The sequence below is a fragment of the Pantherophis guttatus genome, chromosome 6 (assembly GCF_059756535.1).
Source record: "Pantherophis guttatus breed Tessera chromosome 6, ASM5975653v1, whole genome shotgun sequence".
NCBI lineage: Eukaryota > Metazoa > Chordata > Lepidosauria > Squamata > Colubridae > Pantherophis > Pantherophis guttatus.
This window is the reverse complement of record NC_142068.1, coordinates 78,736,121-78,756,655: the sequence shown is the minus strand read 5'-3', so window position 1 is coordinate 78,756,655 and position 20,535 is coordinate 78,736,121. Positions and strand designations below refer to the sequence as shown.

Sequence of the window (20,535 nt, the reverse complement as noted above, 5' to 3'; positions counted from 1 at the left end):
AAAAAAAAAAAAGTTGGCCACGCCCACCCAGTCACATTACCCCCCCACACCAAGCCACGCCCACAGAACCAGTAGTAACAAATTTTACATTTCACCCCTGTTAGAGAGGGCGGTAAAGCAGTGTGAAGAGGTATATAAGTCTGTATACAGAGGTATATAAGTCTATATACAGATCTTTCCCTGAAGCATTTTTTTTAAAAAAAACTTTTCCTCTTGTTGAATGGGGGGAGGGGGAATAGAAAATGTGTCATTCTTCCTTAGCTCATGATAAAACTTAAAAGTTGCCTGTGAGCCTTTTGCCTAGAGTCTCAGTCCCTTTTCCTCTTCTATCTATCTATCTATCTATCTATCTATCTATCTATCTATCTATCTATCTATCTATTTATTATTTATTTATTTATTTATTTATTTATTTATTTATTTATTTAATTTTATTTATTATTTAAATTTATATACCGCCCTTCTCCCGAAGGACTCAGGGCGGTGTACAGCCAAAAATAAAAACATAGAAATATAAAATTTAAAACAATGTAAAAGTATATTAAACAAATTTGGCCCATATTGATTAAAAAAACCCCTTTTTTAAAAACAAATTAAAAACAATTAAAAGAGCTACGCCAGCCCGGCTTGCTGGAATAGAAAAGTTTTGAGGGCATGGCAGAAGGAGCATAGATCCAGGATCCTTCGTATCTCTGGGGGCAGTTCGTTCCAAAGGGCAGGTGCTCCCACAGAGAAGGCTCTCCCCCTGGGGGCCGCCAGTCGACATTGTTTGACCAACGGCACCCTGAGGAGCCCCTCTCTGTGGGAACATACTGGCCGGTGGGAGGCTACCGGTGGCAGAAGGCGGTCTCGTAGATATCCAGGCCCTAGGCCATGGAGCGCTTTAAAGATGGTAACCAACACCTTGAAGCGCACCCGGAACACCACCAGGAGCCAGTGCAGCTCGCGTAGGAGAGGTGTTACATGGGAGCGCCACGTAGCTCCCACAATCACCCGCACGAACACATTCCTGACCAGTTGGAGCTTTCGGGTGCTTTTCAAGGGGAGCCCCATGTAGAGAGCATTACAGTAGTCCGGGTGGGAAGTGACAAGGGCATGAGTGACCGTGCGCAAGGAGTCCCGATCCAGAAGTTTTATTTATTTATTTATTTATTTATTTATTAGATTTCTATACCGCCCTACTCCCGAAGGACTCAGGGCGGTGCACAGCCAAACAATAAAAACACATACAATACAAAATTTAAAAAATAGAATAAAATCAAATTAAATAATTTTGGCCCCGACAAATTTAAAACCCCAAACTTTTAAAACCAATTTAAAATTGAATATATAAATACTAAAAAATATTTAAAATTTTAAAAATCTTTTATAAAAGAGGGGGAAAATTAGGCCAGGCCGGCCTGGTGAAATAGTAAGGTCTTTAAGGCGCGGCGGAAGGTGCGCAGATCCGGGATCCTCCGTATCTCTGGGGGGAGCTCGTTCCAGATAGTAGGTGCCCCCACAGAGAAGGCTCTCCCCCTGGGGGCCGCCAGTCGGCATTGTTTGGCTGACGGCACCCGGAGGAGCCCCTCTCTATGGGAGCGTACCGGCCGGTGGGAGGCTATTGGTGGTAGTAGGCGGTCCCGCAAGTACCCGGGTCCTAAGCCATGGAGCGCTTTAAAGGTGGTAACCAAAACCTTGAAGCGCACCCGGAAGACCACCGGGAGCCAGTGCAGCTCGCGCAGGAGAGGTGTTACATGGGAACGCCATGTCGCTCCCATTACCACCCGCGCGGCCGCACTCTGCGCACTCTCTACTAAATTTGTTTAGTAACAAATTTCATTACTTCGCTAATATGAGTAAATAAACATGTATGATTGGTTCTTGAAAAAAAACCCTTGCCTTACAGCTTATTTATTCAGAAAGGGTTTACAGCAAGAAGTTAAGAGAAATACAGTCTTGATTCTCTAATATTATATATATTACCATACCACCTCCACTGTCAGTTTCTTTACACAATATTACAGTCGTAGAAAGCACTTATCCTTTATTACTGTTTTAAACATAAGAAACTGTGATCTTTTTCAAGAACCCACACAAATCAATATATGGTTGATCAGAAGGAAAAAGTCAAAGCCAAGGCATACCAAAGTATAAAGAATGAATGGCCCTTAAGATACGAACTTAAAAAAAAAAGTTGATTATAATAGTGGTGGTAGCTAAAGTAATTTCCTGTACAGGTTTGAATGTACATATGACAGATGGGTTTACTTTGGTTTCCAGCCAGTGTTACAGAAGCCAGCACTGTGTCTTATTAAGAGATCCACTTTAGCTGCCAGTCTTTATTGAACAAGAAAAATAGGGTATTTAATTGGCCTGTCAGAAATATTTTGCATCTTAATTCTACAGAATTCAGCCACTCGTTTACCCATAAAGCAGATGCCCATTCTTAACGCAAACTACCAATAGAATAACTGAAGGATTACTGGCCAGCAGCATAACAAAATGGGTTTTTGACAGGGTATTGTGAAATATATATATATATTATAAACCTCTACAATCAACTAGCAGTTCAGAAAGATATTCCAAGCAATGTTGGAGTGGTTTTCTTGGCAATCCATTAGTGCCACTCCATGAATGAATCTGTCATACCTGAAGTGCTTGGAATAGCACCCTTCGCTACTCATGAGATCTTTAGCCTTTCTATTTAAAGGTAAAGGAGGTTATTCCTATCAATGTCTATTTTTGAAGCAAGCTCCCTTGAACAATTGGAATTCTGAATAAATATTCCACTAGATCAGGAACACAAATGAGTTATGAGTGCAAATACATTGAAGGTCTATAGACAAGGAAAGATTGAAAGCAAAGAGGTCCAGGCAGAAAAACAACATCATGGCTTCAAAATCTAAGGGATTAATTTGGACAAAAATCAACAGCACTTTTTAGTGTGGCTGTTGATAAAAATAGGATCGTCAACATGATTACCAACGTCCAATGATGGATATGGTACAAGAAGACATTGTTATATACAAGGGGCAACCACCATTCAGTGACTGTTGGAACTTATGGTGCTGAATGGGTGGTACTTTATTAAATTTATATGCTGCCCATCTTGCTATCAACAGTGGCTCTGGTTCCAGCTATCACAGTCTCTGCCATCACATCACCTTTGCAGTTACATGATCACAAACTGGGTACTTGGCAGCCTGATCAGATCATTGCAGTATCCTGCAGTTATGTGATCATAATTTGTGAATTGTTCTTGCCAGCTTTCCATAAGAAAAATTTATGGGGAAGTCAGAAATCACAGTCATTTAAGGTCGTCATTTAATGACCAATAGTGATTCACTTAACAATGGTAACTAGGGACTGGCAGAATTGCCATTGCTAAGTTTCATGGTCACATGATGTCCACCTTATGACCTCATTTAGTAACAGAAATTCCAGTCCCAATTACCATCATTATGCAAGGACTACCTATACTACATAAAGTATTGGAATAGGATAATTCCGATTATAACTAATCCAGGAGAGAAGCAACCTAGAACTAAGGAGAAATTTCCTGACAGTTAGAACAATTAACCAGTGGAACGCTCAGTGCCGAAAAGGTTCGCCATCACTGGACTAGACAGTCATTTGTCTGAAGTGGTCTAAGGGTCTCCTACTTGAGCAGGGGGTTGGACTACAAGACGTCCATGGTCCCTTCCAACTCTTTATATTGTTATTCAGGAACAAAGTTATCCAGGTTTAATTGTCCCCATCTGCCAGGAAAATTATTGGAGTGATTTTGAGACAGTTGCCATCCACAATTTACCATATTGAAGACCATATTTTGCCTTTAAAAGCAAGATAAGGGATGGAAAGAGTGTTCAAATCACATTTAATTCCAATTCTACTAAATGTTCTATAACTCGTATATCAGTGCCTGGTACAGATGCCATAGGAAGCAACTACTGTAACAGTTCTTTCTAATTATATACCAAACAGCAAATACAGAATATGAAAATACTTCCTCTTTTATTCGTCTCTATAGTGTCTACTCTACTCTATAACCTCTACAAATTTTAAAACTTGCGTTCTCTTCTGAAAGGCATAATATTTTATATAAATAAAGAATTGTCAAAAGGATGATTTTAAGCCTGAATAATTAAGAATTAAATATATTATTCCTCCCAACAGAAGGTATATTACTAATATGTAAATATCTTCCCTGTTTTATCTTGCTTTTAGAAAAGAAAAAAAGTGGCAAACTTAAAAAAGAAAACATTGACATATCACTCAATAAACAAAGCTCATTGAAAGACGGTGTTTTTGAAACGCACATGTTGTGTAAAAAGTTATGCCAGTGTACAACAGAGGAAGGAAAACAGATGGAAGCTTCTCTCGAGGGTAGTATAGATTTAGCAGCATTGGGTTCTTTCCACAATATGTGTGTTCCTTTGTTTCTCATAAGTTAAAATGTTTCAAGATTTAAAACCATATTTATTATCATTCAAAAGCACAATTAGGTTTTAATGCATTTTTCAGAAGTGCTGGAAATTCCAAAAAAAAGGATTACGATTATTTAAATCTAAGAGCCAAGAGCTTTGAGTCAGAAACTATTGTTCCGTGTAACCTGCTTGGCAGTATGTTCAGCGTCTGATGCTTCCTCTATGCAGCTGTTTCTTCCTTCTTCTTTTCTTCATGATCTTGTAACCATGCACTGAAGCAATATTTATGTTTAATTGCCTTCTGATGTAGCAGAAATATCCACTGAGTGAAGGCTTTGTAGCCCTGAATAAATTTTTCTAATGTTTATACCACTAGAAATATTATCAAGAGTTCCACAGATATAGAGGAAATATTTCTCCTAGATTTTATTGAAATATACAGAAATTGAAACAAAACGGTTTACTAATCAACAGCCAACCACCCACAAACATTATTTGATACGAAAGCACATTAATAGTTGGACATGCCTTGGGAATTAGAAGGAATGGAAAACAGAATATAACTCTTTTTTCTGCATGGAAGTTCCATTTTCTTGGTCACAAAAAATATCTTCTTTTAAACTTAAATCCCTGAAGTTCCACTGAATATTCAACACGATCTTTTAAATACCTCTTTTCCCATTATTCCTGGTTGTAGAATAACTATAGAAAATTCCTTTAAAAATTGTATATAAACAGTGATGCAACAGAGCAGGCTCTGGCACCAAAAAAATGTAGAAACTGTCGTTTATTTGTGGTGTCTTGCAATTGGCTACCAGTTTTTAAATGTTCACAGTCCATCAGTCGTTTCTGCAATTTTTTTATGGCAAGCAGGAAGCAAGGAAGGAAGGAAGGAAGGAAGGAAGGAAGGAAGGAAGGAAGGAAGGAAGGAAGGAAGAAAGAAAGAAAGAAAGAAAGAAAGAAAGAAAGAAAGAAAAGAAAGAAAGAAAGAAAGAAAGAAAGATCCTAGCTCATGAAATGTCACAGAAACTCCAAAGAACCCTCATGGTATATATGTTTAGGAGAAGGGAGTTTGTGACAAAAGATCCTTTCAGATTTTTTAAATAGTGGTATTTTGAGAATAAAAGTGCACATTTAATCTTTGAATGCAAGGTAAATATGCACTTTCAAGAACAAATTATTTTCATTCCAGCATCCAGCTCTCAGTACTCAGATTTCTAAAGTGGCTCCGTTTCCTAGAAAGCGCTTGGCCGCTCGTGACAAATTGATCTATTCTAGTATTGGTTACCAATAGCTGAGACATCAATTATTGATGTGCCTGTAACACTAGGAAGTGTGTCCAAACACAAATGATCATTATAGCTTTACTGTAGTGTGGTATTCACAAAATAGAACTATAAGGGTCTTTAGCCTTTAAGATGGCAGCCTTCAATGTTTGCTTGTTGACAAGGCACAGCAAAAACAGTAGAATTTATCTTCCAAGTAAAAATTAGAACATAGCAGATATAATTCAAAGGAGGAGGAGGAGGAGGAGGAGGGAACTATAGTGCTATTGCTATTACTATTCCTAAGAATTACAATCAACACAACTTATCCTGGATGAAGTGTTCCAGTCACCAATGTATATCCTTTTTTATTTTTATTTAGAAACATTTGTACCATTTTTAGTCAGAGAAAAAAAACAATCTAAATACCTTAAGTTAACTGGAGCTATACAAAATTGTTTCAAGGTATTGTTAAATAATAATAGGTGAAACCAAGGGATGAGGCAGGAAAAATACAAGTGACGGATTTAAGACTTTTATAAGTGTAAGATATACCATCACGTGGCATGTGATTAGATATGACAATTGGGAGTAAAAGTAAGAGTAAAAGTTGCCAGGGTATATCTGTGAATTCTTCAGTTTGCAAATATGAGTTTCTACTTCTAATAAAATCACAATTGCTTCCATTTTTATCTGAAATACTGAGTAGCTAAGTGACCTAAATTTGAACTGAATTATGCAGTTGCTTGAATAAGACACTAGAGGGAAACAATACAATATTATTCAGTGGAACCTCAGAGCTCCAGGTAATTTTAGAAGAGCACTTATTTAGGAAGACTTGCAGTTGAGTTTCACTTCCTACTTGTAGTCTCATCACCTCATCTGTGTTTTGTTCAACACTTTCCAGAAAATCTCACAACTGGAGTTCCAAACATACCTACGAAAATTGTCACAAAGGTTCAAATATGGCACCACTAATGGTGTAATTGTATAATTTTTGGATTTAGTTGTGATCTTGATTCACTCAAGTGACTTGCACAACTAATGCAGCATTGGTAACTATCCAAATAAGGCATTTTTTAAAAAACCAGTACTGTTAAGATATTTCTCATGATTGCCAAATTATGATACCAATTATCAAAGCTGCATTAAAACAAGATAAGACACCAAATGCATTATTAAAATTGTGTTTAGAATTAGAAAAGTAAGAAATAAGATAGTCTTGTCCAAATTCTTTTAGTTTCTCTCTCTCCATCTCTGTCTCTCTCCTTCCTCATACACAGGAAATTATACTTTTTTTAAGTGGAAAAAATATTTCTTCACCTTATCACTGAAAAATCAGTTAATTTTCATTTTGTAACAGGTGGATCAATTAAGGATGAGGAATCGGGAATTAATTTGCTAGAAGCACCGGCCAAGGTGCCTTAGCTTATTACATTATGTTGGCATTTAAGGCCAATTATATTTATATGACTTACTTTATTTTTCCCAATAAACATGGCAGCTGATTATATCCATATGAACTTGTGGTTCAACTCATTGATATAAAAATGCTTATTCTGAGATTCAGCCAGTGTCTACTGTTTTCATTCTGCATGCCATTTTCATGAGTTCTTTACAGTAAAGATACCTGAGACTCAAGTAAACCTAATTCCATATGGAATTATGGAAGGTTCTGGTTACCACCTTTAAAGCGCTCCATGGCTTAGGACCTGGTTATCTACGGGACCGCCTGCTACCACCAATAGCTTCCCCCCGGCCAGTACGCTCCCATAGAGAGGGGCTCCTCCGAGTGTCGTCGGCCAAACAATGTCGACTGGCGGCCCCTAGGGGGAGAGCCTTCTCTGTGGGGGCACCTACGATCTGGAACGAGCTCCCCCTGGAGATACGGAGGATCCCGGATCTGCGCACCTTCCGTCGCGCGCTTAAAACGTTTTTATTTCATCAAGCTGGCCTGGCCTAAATCTTCTCCTTTTTTAAATTTAAATTTTAAACACAAATTTTAATCTGTTTAATTATGGGGTATTTTAAAATTCAGCCAAATTATTTAATCCATTTTAATCTATTTTAAATTTTGTATCTCTGTGTTTTATCTTCTGGCTGTTCACCGCCCTGAGTCCTTCGGGAGAAGGGCGGTATAGAAATTTAATAAAATAAAATAAATAAATAAAATAATAATGTTTGTTTGACTCAAATAAGCCTAACTCCATGTGGAATAATGTCTATTTTGAGCCAATTTTCCAAGCTATATGAATACAGAACTTTGGGTATTTTTTGCCTGAAGTGGGAATGTTTTCCAGCATGTGTTATAGGAAAAGAACGCTTGACCCGAATCTCTTCTAGATAAATGGTCAGATGCTTCAAGAATATTAAAGCTGAGTAATTGATTAATTGGAAAGCTGGCAATGAAGATGATCACCATAAATATCTCTCTACTCAAATATTTGATCAAGCTATATTGAAACCCCTGAAGAAAAAGTAACAAAACATTCCAAGCAACTTCCCATGGTTGCTTTGAGTCATACCAGTTATTTTTACAGAAGTTCAAATTTATCACACAAACTTGGTTTTCCTCCCCCAAGTTCAAAAACAAACAATATTAAAATGCAGATTAAAGTCAGGGAAAGTTCTTACACTATGGGGGATTATTTATAAGCTAAAGTACAGAACATTTCTGTGACATGTTCAGTTTTAAAATCTTAGCTTAAAGCATCTGCCAATTATAATTACCGGTTGCCTGGACATCTTAGCTGCCTGCTGGGCACTGGATTTCTGTACTCCCTCAACCCTCAAAAACCAGACCTTTGAATAACAAGAATTTTTACTTTGAATAACAAGGATGTGGTGGGCAGCCAGTTTTAAATGAAATCCTGATTCCGTACAAGAAAGCTGGTGAATAAATATAATATCTGCATTCAAATAGTAATAATCTGCATAAATTGCAAAAAACATGACATGTGCAAGTCAGCCAAGGCAAAGTGGCTCGGCTTAGAGATCACTGATCTCCAATACTCTCAGGCACAAAAATGTGTGAAAAGGATAAGGAAGCTGTAGCTGACTTTCACAGCAGATATCCTGCCACCAAAATGTGAATCCACAGAATTCGCTATGTGCAATCTTGGAAAGCTGCTGAAAGTAATAAAAGCAATGTGGAACTCCACGGCCCAATCAAACTCAGCTACCTTCCTATCTAAGCCATGTTTCGTTCTTTACCCTCTTCAGCTAGCAAGCAGCACCTTGAATTAAAAGTTTGAACACCTTTGAAAGAAGTTCGGAATATCTTTTTAAAAACTACCCAACTGAGGTGTTAAGGCTTGGAAGAGGGTTCTTACAGACACCTGGGAGTTGACTAGTAGTAAATGTTAACACCACCATGTGAAAGTCTTGCCAGGTTGCTTCTAGGCAGCTGCTGCTGATCTTTTCAACACATTGTTACTAACTTTAATTAATTGTTTTCTCTCCCTGCTCAGCAAATGAGTATATCAGAGGGATCATCAACACAAGAATCAGAGGGGAAAGAGTCCTTTTTTTCTGGCTGCCAGAATGGCATGAATTTTTTAAGCATCCCAGTTAAAGAAAGACACTTTATAGCTGAGATAGGGGTGCTATATATTACAGGGCATATATTAAAACCTATTGGGCTGGTAATGTGAAATATGTTTAAAGCACATGATAAAAAAATGAACATCTTATGTTTAGCTTATATGAGGCATTAAAACAAAAAAAATGGACAAGAGTTTATATTTTTCAATTCGTGTTTTCTTCCTACTGACTGCATAGACACTTACTTCCATGTTTATCATTATTGTCAACAATTCAGAAGAATGTTTGTTGCTTTCAGTCCTGAGAGAGGCTAGCCTAGTCCACCTTTTCAAGATCACCTCAGGTTGGCCAATGCTGTCACTTCCAAAGCTGAGAGACTTGAGAGTCATGGCATAAAAAGAAATAATAGCTGCTATCGTATCACTGTTCTGCTGGGCCACTGTTCTCCTTATTATCAATTATATTGATAATATTGTATTTTCATCGAATAGAGAATCCAACCAGGTTCAAATTCCAAGTATAAGTTAAAACAATATAATTATATTTGGGACATGTTGGGCCCACATTTTTAAACCAAACATATATTGAGGGGTACTGAATTAGAAGAATACAGCTCATCTGTCTGGAACCCACAATGCATATCATACATTAATACAATTGAACGTGTCCAGAAATATTTCACAATATTTCACTCCTCTGCTCGCAACAAAATACCTTATGCCACCAGACCTGAAATTCTGGACCTAGAAAACGTAGAACTACACCGCCTTTAGTATTATCTACTACAATGTCCTACCTGTCAATGACTACTTCAGCTTTAACCACAACAATACATGAGCAAACAATAGATACAAACTTAAAGTGAACCGCTCCAAACTCGATTGCAGAAAATACTACTTCAGCAACAGAGTGGTCAATGTCTGGAATGCACTACCTGACTCTGTGGTTTCATCCCAAAACCCCCAAAATTTTAACCCAAGACTGTGTACTGTTGACCTCACCCCATTCCTAAGAGGTCTGTAAGGGATGTGCATAAGAGCACCAGTGTGCCTACTGTCCCTGTCCTAATGTTTCCTCTATTTGTATCTATTTTATGTATTCAATTCATGCTTATAATTATATAAATTACCTAATACGTTCTTGACAAATAAATAAATAAAAATAAGGCATGGTTTTAACACTGGAGGAAGAAACACCAATAATCTGAAGCATGCTAATGGCATTTCTCCAAAAACACAAATGATTTGGAAGCTGAGATTATCTCTATAACTACAAAGATCAAAATCATGCAGATAGTGGATTTTCTTGAGATACTCTATGGAAATGAAAGCCAGGCTTTTGGCGGGGGGGGGAGGGGGATCAGGACTGAAAAAATACTAATGGTTTTGAATTTTGCTATTGAAAAACACCCAAGAAAATGAAGAACTGCATCATATCGGAGTTCTTGAACCGAGTTCTTGATCAAGGTACAAATGACCAGACTCAAATTATATTTTGGACACATTATGCAAAGATCTAAGCTGCCTTGAGAAGCCTATAATGGTAGGAAAGATGGAAAGAAAGAGAAACAGGTTGACCAGTAGCAAGGATTGACTCAGTGATAAAGAGCTGCAGAACTCTATTGGGGACAGGTATGTGACTGAAAGCTCGGAATTAAACATGTTATATCAATATGCAGATTCAAATATTTCTATTCTTAACACTGAATCACTTAAACTATGCTGTATTATATACTACACTATTAATATCTATGCCTATGGATCAGTGGTGGGTTGCCCCTGGTTCAGACTGATTCGCAAGAACCGGTAGTAAAATCAGCAGGAGGCCCCACCCATCATCCCGGATGTCATCATCAGCATGCGTAGAAGCAAGGTGCATGAGCAGAAGCAAGGCGCGTGTGCAAGGGAAGTGAGTGCGCGAGCGCGATCCCGTTGCGAACCGGTGGTAAAGGTAAGTAGAACCCACCCCTGCTATGGATGTATCTAATTCCTAAATTTTCTATGTATAGTTCTGCTCTTTACTGAATCATCTTATAACAAAGCCATCAGCCCCTATTTATTCACCTTCTACTTAGTTGGATTTTGTTGCTATCTGCTGCTCTTCTGAATTATTACCTAAGCATTGGCTTTGTAATTTCTTCAGCCAGGGTTGGGGTAAAAAAATGAAAGTGTCTGCCAATTGTTGGCTGGCTAGCTATCTGCACTGTCAGCATCTCTATGGGGTGGTAGGTCTGCTAAACTCTGCTTCTGGCTACTCCGATCCCCCAATTGCAAATTCTTCCTCTCCTACACCATACAATTCTTCCTTTAATACCCATCCACACTCTGATGCTTTCAGCATTTTCCTTGTATAATTGGAAACTGGGTGTTGTCCGATGCTCTTCACAGTCTATCTATCTTACACAGGAAATAATATGGAAAAAGCAAGACCATCACTGATTCGCAAGGAGTATTATTCATTTTTCTTTCCTTTTTTTTAACTTTATGGGCTGATCTGCATGCCATCTCAATTACAGAGTGACTCTAGGCAGCTTACACAATAGACATAACTGCCAGCCCTTTTATTTATTTACTTTATTTTATTTTTTAGATTTCTATACCGCCCTTCTCCTTTCGGACTCAGGGCGGTGAACAGCCAAGATAAAAAACATTTATACACAAAAGTTAAAAATAGATTTAAAATAATTAAATAAATTTGGCCCGTAATTTAAAACATTTCAATTAAAATCCATATCAAATTTTAAAACCAACCATAAAATCAGGACAGCCCGGCTAACTGAAAAAAATAGGTTTTTAGGGCCCGCCGAAAAGTCCGGAGGTCGGAGATCACTCGTATCTCTGGGGGTAGATTGTTCCAGAGGGTAGGTGCCACCACAGAGAAGGCTCTCCCCCTGAGGGTCGCCAGCCGACATTGTCTGGCCGACGGCACCCTGAGGAGGCCCCCTCTGTGGGAGCGAACTGGCCGGTGGGAGGCAATTGGTGGCAGAAGGCAGTCCTGTAAGTACCCCGGCCCTAAGCCATGGAGCGCTTTAAAGGTGATCACCAACACCTTGAAGCGCACCCAGAAGTCCACCGGAAGCCAATGCAGCTCGCACAGGAGAGGAGTCACATGGGAGCGCCCCGTCGCTCCCATAATCCCCCGCGTGGCCGCATTCTGCACCAGTTGGAGCCTCCGGGTGTACCCCAAGGGGAGCCCCATGTAGAGAGTGTTACAATAGTCCAGACGAGGTAGGCCAGTTCAACAAACAGACCTGGTAGGGATTCTGGGAATGTTCTTTATTCTTATTAAAACAGAATCTTGGAAGTTTCTCTCTGCCTCATCTTAAAGATTCACACATTCCTTCCCCATTCCCAAGACCAAGTCCGCATTTTTTCACAAGAGATGACAAGTCACACCTTCAATTACACGCAGAGACCATCGCTAGCTAATGGCAGCTTGCAGAACATAATTATAATGGGCAAAGTGAGAAGCACCAGTGGCACTTTGGAGCCATTTTTAAAGGGGATAAAGCATGACCCTTGCATTTTTAAAATAAATCTTGCAAAACAGATCCTATCATAAAACTTTTTACTGTGTAATGAAAAAAGAGACATTTTCTAAGATATAGTAGTCATTAATCTTTCCTATGTGGACAATTATACCAAGAAAAATGACAAATACTTTCCATCGATGACAATTATGTGAAAAGACACCAAGCTTCAATGTTAATCACTGCTAGAGTATATTGATAGTGTAAACAAAGGCACTCAAAATTTAGTTACATTTCCAAACTGGACCACTGCATTCTTTATCAAAATATTTTTTTCCAATTTTTCTAAATTAGCCTTATGAAGAAGATAATTATACCTTTTGCCTATTCTTCAACTCAATGCTTCTACACATATTTCTACTGTTTAGAGTAAGTGTAGTATGTGATCTCCACTCTGTAATCTTATGACCATATCAGCAGCTTTAAGATACTCATAGAAATGCTGCACCTAGTTGTGGTGAAATACATCTTAGATACAACCAGGAGGTGTAAGAGGTTTTCTTTTCTGTGGCTTCACTAAATCTTTACAATTTTCTGCCAAAGGTTTCATGTTTTTAAATCAGATTTAATTGCATGCACTTTAGATTTACATATATTTTAGTCATCTCTTTATGTTCAATTGTAACTTGTTATATATTTTTAAATTATTATTGTTAACCACTTTTGATGACAATGTATGAAGCTGCAATATATGATAATCGTCTTTGTCATCACAAAAAAATCCTACATCTAAACTTCCCTTCTTCCTTTAATTAACAATTGATTTTAGTGAAAAAGAATCATGAAAGTTTTAAAAATTATGGCATCAGATCTTTTCCAATTCAGTGCCCTCCTGTCCCCTTAAACTTAAACTTCCAGAATGCCTTTCACAAAGTTGGAGTAAAAGAAATGAGCTTAACTTTGATTACAGCCCACATTATTATATTGCTATTATCTGTAGAAGTGTACTAAAGTTTACTAAAATCTATGACTTAATAAGAGCCGAGGTGGCACAGTGCAGTACTGCAGGCTACTTCTGCTGCCTGCCGGCTGCCTGCAATTTGGCAGTTCGAATCTCACCAGGCTCAAAGTTGACTCAGCCTTCCATCCTTCTGAGGTGGGTAAAATGAGGAGCCAAATTGTTGGGGGCAATATGCTGACTCTGTAAACCGCTTAGAGAGGGCTGTGAAGCACTGTGAAGCGGTATATATGTCTAAGTGCTATTGCTATTATCTGTAGAAGTGTACTAAAGTTTACTGAAATCTATGAGTTAATAATTTCTTGGTTTTCAAGTTCCCTTATAGATTAATATGGTTACCTCTGAAGATGTATTAATGACCTAAGTCCATCAAACATTGGGCAGCACAAAAAAGAAAAAAAGTTAAAAAGAAACAAAGAATATAAATTGGTCAAAATTGAATGAACTTTTATGCAAGAACACAGATTACTCAGGTTTCTGACCACTTGTAAGGCTTTGCTTTAAAAACATATTTAAAATTAAAATAAAATATTGGTGCTAAAGTGAGAATTACTTGAGCAGTAAAACGTATGCAACAACATAGCACTATCAACCTTCTGATATAAGCTATAGCCCATCATTAATTCAAAAAAGGATCTATAAAGTTTCTGATGGGTACAGAGAAGCTTTGGGTTTGACTTTTTTTAAATTCACAAATCCTTTGTGAATTAGTTGATTTGGGGCAAATTCATACAGTGTTTTTCTCACATATCATCTGTAATAATTACAGAGCTTCCTGCACTTGGCAAATTACTTACTCTAACAGCTGCTTTGCCATTCTCTCTTACACAATCGCATCACATTTTTTGTTCCTTAAGTGGATTGTGTGAATTCACCTCTTGTAAGGAAAAGGTTGGAGTATAAGAAAAAGAGCTGACACAGTACAAATTATTTGGGCAAAAGGCAGAGTTAGCTAGAGATCATTCTTTTCTCTAGGGCCCCATCAGCACTCGGTTAAGAAGAGAGGAAAGATGGAATAATATTTTAGCTTTGAACTCCAAATGATTTCTACTTACCCAAACACACGGACTGCAAGAACAAAAGAGCAAGGAAAATACTCTTGGTTGAACAAGGAGACTTCATGTTTCCTGAAAGAAAACAGAAATCTTTATCATTTCAGCCCTACTGTAGGTAATAGGTCTGCCTTCTTAAGGGACACTCATGCCATTAAATGAAATAAGATCACATCCCCAAATATAAAATGGCCAAAAAGTGTCCCCAAAACATATCTAAGTGCAAAAATAAAACAAAGCCTTGAATTGAAGAAAACAGTGCATAGTTCTTTCTTAAAAGATAAGAAACCACATAAGTAGAAGAAAAAATATTCTGTTTTCCCTATTACCTGACTTATAGAATAATAAGTGTATGTCCATGAGCTCAATTTTGCAATAGTAGATTATTGGGTTTTTTTTCTGATATATACCATGTTTCCCACAAAATAAGACAGGGTCTTATATTAATTTTTGTTCCAAAAGACGCATCATGGCTTATTTTCCAGTTAGGTCTTATTTTGGGGAAAATACAGTACTAAACGCCTCCGTCTGCTGACCATCTTAACTGGGGCATATTTTTGGGGTAGGGCTTATATTACAAGCATCCTGAACAATCACGCTAGGGCTTATTTTCCGGTTGGGTCTTATTTTCGGAGAAACAGGGTAATATTGTTGGCTTATTTGCCTCTTGTTGCACACCAGACACATAACATGTATTACTCTTCCCTCTACCCTAGTTGTGACTTACACACCCATACCAAATCAGTAGGAGGCTTCAACTTTGGTCGCTACCGGTTCGCTTGTGGGCACGCAACACTTCTGCGCATGCACAGAAGCTTCTGCGCATGCACAGAGACATCCGGGGGGGTGGGTGGAGCCTCCCGCCACCACTGCTACCTGTTCACCCAATCTGGGGCAGACTGGTAGTAACCCACCACTGTACCACATTCTGTACTGGACTATTGCTAAAGAAAACAACCCTTTCTTATTCTTTACCCAAGTTTTGATTGGGTGATTTACCACATTGCTCTGCCAACTGGCCCTAACCCTACCAGGTCATTGTTACAAGATTCCAGTAGAATGTAGGATAAACTAATTGTTTGTTGAAAAGCATAATAATTCCAGAGTTTCATAATGAGTTACGGACAGCAACAAAACAGGCAAGGCATAGAATGAGCACCACCACCAGCAAATATTAAGATATCTGAACTAATGCAGTTGTGAATAATGAATACTATAATTAAAATTGCAGTTGCGGAACAGATCAGATTAGCCTGCCTTTCAGCCTAGGTACTGCATTGAAGCTGTGCTTCTTGTATGTACTTAGTGATCAAAGATTGGTAGCAGAAATTCCACCATATAAATCTTGCTGGATAGCCCAAGGCCTGGAGTATATGGCTTATGTTGATTGTGCATCCTAACAAGGACTTACTCATCTGTTCTGTTTTTGACAGAGCTATCTCCCCTCAAATAGGAGAACATCATGTTCTTCTGCCCTAGATGCTAAGTAAAATTATACTGAGGTGCTTCATTAGATCCAATCAGTATTCCAATATAAACAGGTTTGCCACTTTTTCATCTATCTCCAGTCATGCAAAAATTTGTGCTTGGCAAGCTCTAAATGTATATAACCTTTCAAAGCAGAATTAGGACAGAGTGCCACGGTGACTTAATTTTTGTAGAGGAGAACCACGTTCATGGCAGCAAAAGCATTTCATGAAGTAAGTTGCATCTCACAAAAGTTTGTGTCCGACTGATTCCATGATTTAGGAAGGATCACTGTCCTGATCATCAAGTCACTGATCCTGAATGACTCAGGGACACAGATGCACTTAGCAGACCAAGTTCATGCAGCAACAGAAACCATTTTCCACAGTACCCCACCATCTGTTCGTAATATTGTCTCTTTTCTATCAAATATAGCTATGGTTCGCATACTACTATCTCTGTTACCTTAAAACTAGATTATTGAAATGTTCCCTATAATGCATTCCCTAAAAACTAAATGGAACATCCAATTTAAGCAAAACTGACGTTATGTCTAATTAATACGGTATTGTTTAGCATTTGTTTGCTACTATATTGTTCTAGTTGTGAATCACTGACAAAACAGTTTATTTTTAATACACCTGTTTTTGCCTCTTCTTCCATGCTGTACCAGGCTCCCTGTGGCAAATCAAGGATGCTGCCTCATCATAATCATTTGTCCCATGAGGTTCTTGAACAAAATGTATAGGCTTATTTTCAGCATATACAGAACACTATTTCTGTGGATTCTTCACTGAGGTTCAAGGTCAAAAATGTTGAAAGTACCACAGGCATTATTTTAGTGGACTGATTCTCAGAAGCTTAAGGTAAGACGGAAGAGTTTTCATAGTACTGAACAGATTTAATTTGCAAATCAACATTTTTTTATCATGCTAACTCAGTTACCATTTTTTATATGGTTTGTTTTTAGATGTTTCTTGAATAGTAATATATGGCTGCATTTCTGGGTAGGATGAATTATGATTCTAAATAAAAGAGACATAGATTTTCAAATTCAAGATATCACAGGAATGTCAAAAAATAAAGAAGGGACAATAGCACTTTAAATGGAATTAAAACTGCCTAAAGGAAAACATTCTTTCTTTTCAGTGGAGCTTCTACCAAAAAAGAGGGGGGAAAATCCCAGTGGACTATTTCTAGTAGAAGATACTTTATTCTAACGTGTTCTTACACCCTGAGCACAGCTGTGATATGCTAGGAACTATATTAACATGCAAGCCAACACAAGCATTTTACTATGCCTCCAGGAAAATTGCAGACATGGATTATTTGAGCATACATTTATAGATACTGAAGGAGGGAAGGAAGAATAGAATGAAATGTGGCAGAGTGATTTCACTTGTGCCTATGTTGCTTCCTTAGAACCAGCTGAATTAAGAGCAACAAAACTTGAGTTCTCATCCTGCCTTCAGCACAAAAGCCAACAATACTATTCTATTCTATTGTGGCCGACACCCATTATTTCTTCATATGGTAAACTGACCATACTTCATATTGTCAATTGACAGTAAAGTTATAGTACTATACTGGACAGGTACTGTAGCTATTTCAGATCATGTTCCAATAACATTGCCAGTTACTACAAGCAACATGAAGATTATCCTTGCACTGTGTGATCTACTGCCAGTGAAAATTTACTGTTCTCCATAAACACTGCAAGTATAAGGTTCTATCTACCAAATGAAAATCTGAATGGTGAAAAAGCAGAGAGATCATAACTTATTTATTCAGAATCTCAAAATGTTATATACTGTGCTTTTTCTCTATTCTTCCAGTCTTAAGAGTCTAGGCACATTGAGTTTTACAAGAACAAAAGACTGGGGGAAAAAAATCTCGCTAGAATCTGGCATGGTACGCAGTCCAGGAAATAACCAGGGAGCATTCAATGAATGAAAAGAGTTTCAACTGAAAGTTAGGTTAAAGACAACCATGGATAATCATAGGATCAATCAATTCATAGGAATTTATTTACTGGCAAAATATTCATTCCCACTGCAAAAATACCTCTACCCAAAATCTAGAATTTTGCACAGCACTTCAGATGAGCTGCATATGCCAAACGATGAAAATATCCTTAAAATCACAGAGCTTATGTCTGAGTTTGGTGTTGTATTCTAGAAGCATCTGGAATATTTCACCAACCAAGTTATTTACCTTGGAAAACAAATCAGAATGAGATCATACAGTTACTGGCAACAAAAGTCAAAGAGAAGATTGCTGCATTTCTGAACTCAACAAGACATTACGCTGTTATTCAGGACCATGTATCTGTCGCAAGCCAAATGGAAAAAATGACTTTAATGGTTCATTTTCTAACAGCAAATGAAGTGGAAATATCAGAGCAATGGAGATCTCCAGAGAGCATTCTGTCAAATGCCTTTATACCGACGATATTCCAGAACATGGTATGATGAATGTGCTTCTTAAAATGCTAGGAGATAAAGAAATTACAATCGATAACACGAGTGTCAAGACTACTACAGCATTGTCCATCTGAAAGAAAAGGACAGATCAGTGCAAACACAAATCTGACACTTAGGTTTTCATATATATTCAGTATTCTTATACTGTATTTTTTTTTCTTATTCCCTTAACTTGGTGGAGGCTGGCTGCTGAGCTTTTAAAATGTAATTCAATGTGTCCATCTGCATTGATGCATTAATAGAAAACATTGAAACAACTTCTGAGGCATTATGGGAAAATTGAGTGGGCACAATTAAGCTACCAGGCACCAATTCAGAAGCCAGATGATGCCCAATTGCCATGTTAGATAATGCTTTCACTGTTGATGGGAGAAAAATGATTTTAAAAATGGACTCACAAGAAATACACTTAACTTCACATTTCTAAGTAGTTTAGCTCAAGAACATACAGGGTCATACAGCTCAGGAAAAACAGCAGCTTCGGTGCTGTAAAATATTTTAAAATTCTTCCTTCAACCTGAGGAAAATCTTCCCCAACAACGCAGGGTACTGGGATCAGTTTTGACATGATAAATGCATGCCAGTGATTCAGATGATAAACTGAAAGATATAATTCAGTCATATCAACTCCAAAGACTATTCTATATAGAAGTAGGATGAACACCTTCTTTTGAACTGTGTTTGTTGCTCTGTGAATTCCTTTGATATTCCTGTAACAGCTGCCAGTAGAGAAGACAGCCACTTCCAAATTGAAATGAATAAAAACAAACACATTTCAATGGCCTGTGGACCTTCAAATCTTTACAAAAAGAAGACACAGAAAGCGCCTACCTGGATTATTCACACACATTAAAATGCTAGTCTTTGGGAGCAGTGCGGTGGCCTAGAGATGGAGCTCTCGTCTCACACTCAGGAGGCTGTGGGTTCAATCCTAGGTAGAGGCAGATATTTCTCTCTCTGGGCACAATGAGAATATATCTGCTGAACAAATTCAGTTGCCCAGATTCTACCCCGCAAGGGATTATGGGGTTGTTAAACGATGATGATGATTAAAATGTTAAGTCTTTACTGTGCAGATAGGAAAAGTGACATTTGCTGTTTATTTAAAATAAAGCAGTGAAAATAAAATATCGTGGGCAAAGAACAAACAATAAGATATTTCTTTTCAGCTGCCCTTGCAAAGCTAGTACATGACAGCTGGGCTATGACTACTTTTAGGATTTCAGCTGGGACGCGATAACTGAGCATACATCAATTTCCTTTTAAAAATGTTGTCAACCTCTTTAATTATGAACATTTACCTACTTATCTAAGAAGTCCTGTGCTACAGTGGTGCAGACTTCAGTCCATCATGCTATTTTTATTTTCATTCTACCTCTGCGAACATACTTTTCAATGTCCTAAAATTCTACTTCAAGGCTTCTTTTTAATATTCCAGTTTCCTAGGCAAAAGAGCTAGGTCTCTGGAAAAGGTTCTGACGCTGGGATAAATGGGAAAAAAAGAGAAGAAGGTGGACAGACTCCGTTATAGTGATGATGAATGCATCGTTACACGAACAGATCAGCAGGGGGAAAAAATGAATGTAGTCTCTAACAGTTGACATTGACTTGATAAACATAATCAAAATGTAAAAGAAAATTCAAAAGTCCAAGCAACTGTAGTTTAAAATAGAACAACACAGCGAGGGCTGAGCCTCAGGAACCCATTTATTCAATTTATCTCCTTGTTACTTCTGAGAATACTCGTTCTGCCTAAACACTTGTGTCTGCTTGAGGGTGTGTGTTTTTTTGGATTGTTGTTGCTTTTTTAATCCTTTTAAAAAAATGCC

The 20,535-nt window shown here is 37.8% G+C and overlaps 1 protein-coding gene across 1 annotated transcript in view; it reads right to left on the bottom strand.

The window, feature by feature from the left end:
- Positions 1-20,535, bottom strand: part of CDH23 (cadherin related 23) — a 635,835-nt gene that overhangs the window by 586,443 nt on the left and 28,857 nt on the right. The window contains exon 2 of the mRNA XM_087872188.1: positions 14,760-14,831. Within this exon, the coding sequence (XP_087728314.1) occupies positions 14,760-14,826 (67 nt within the window). The 5' untranslated portion in view covers positions 14,827-14,831. The remainder of the gene's footprint in view (positions 1-14,759; positions 14,832-20,535) is intronic.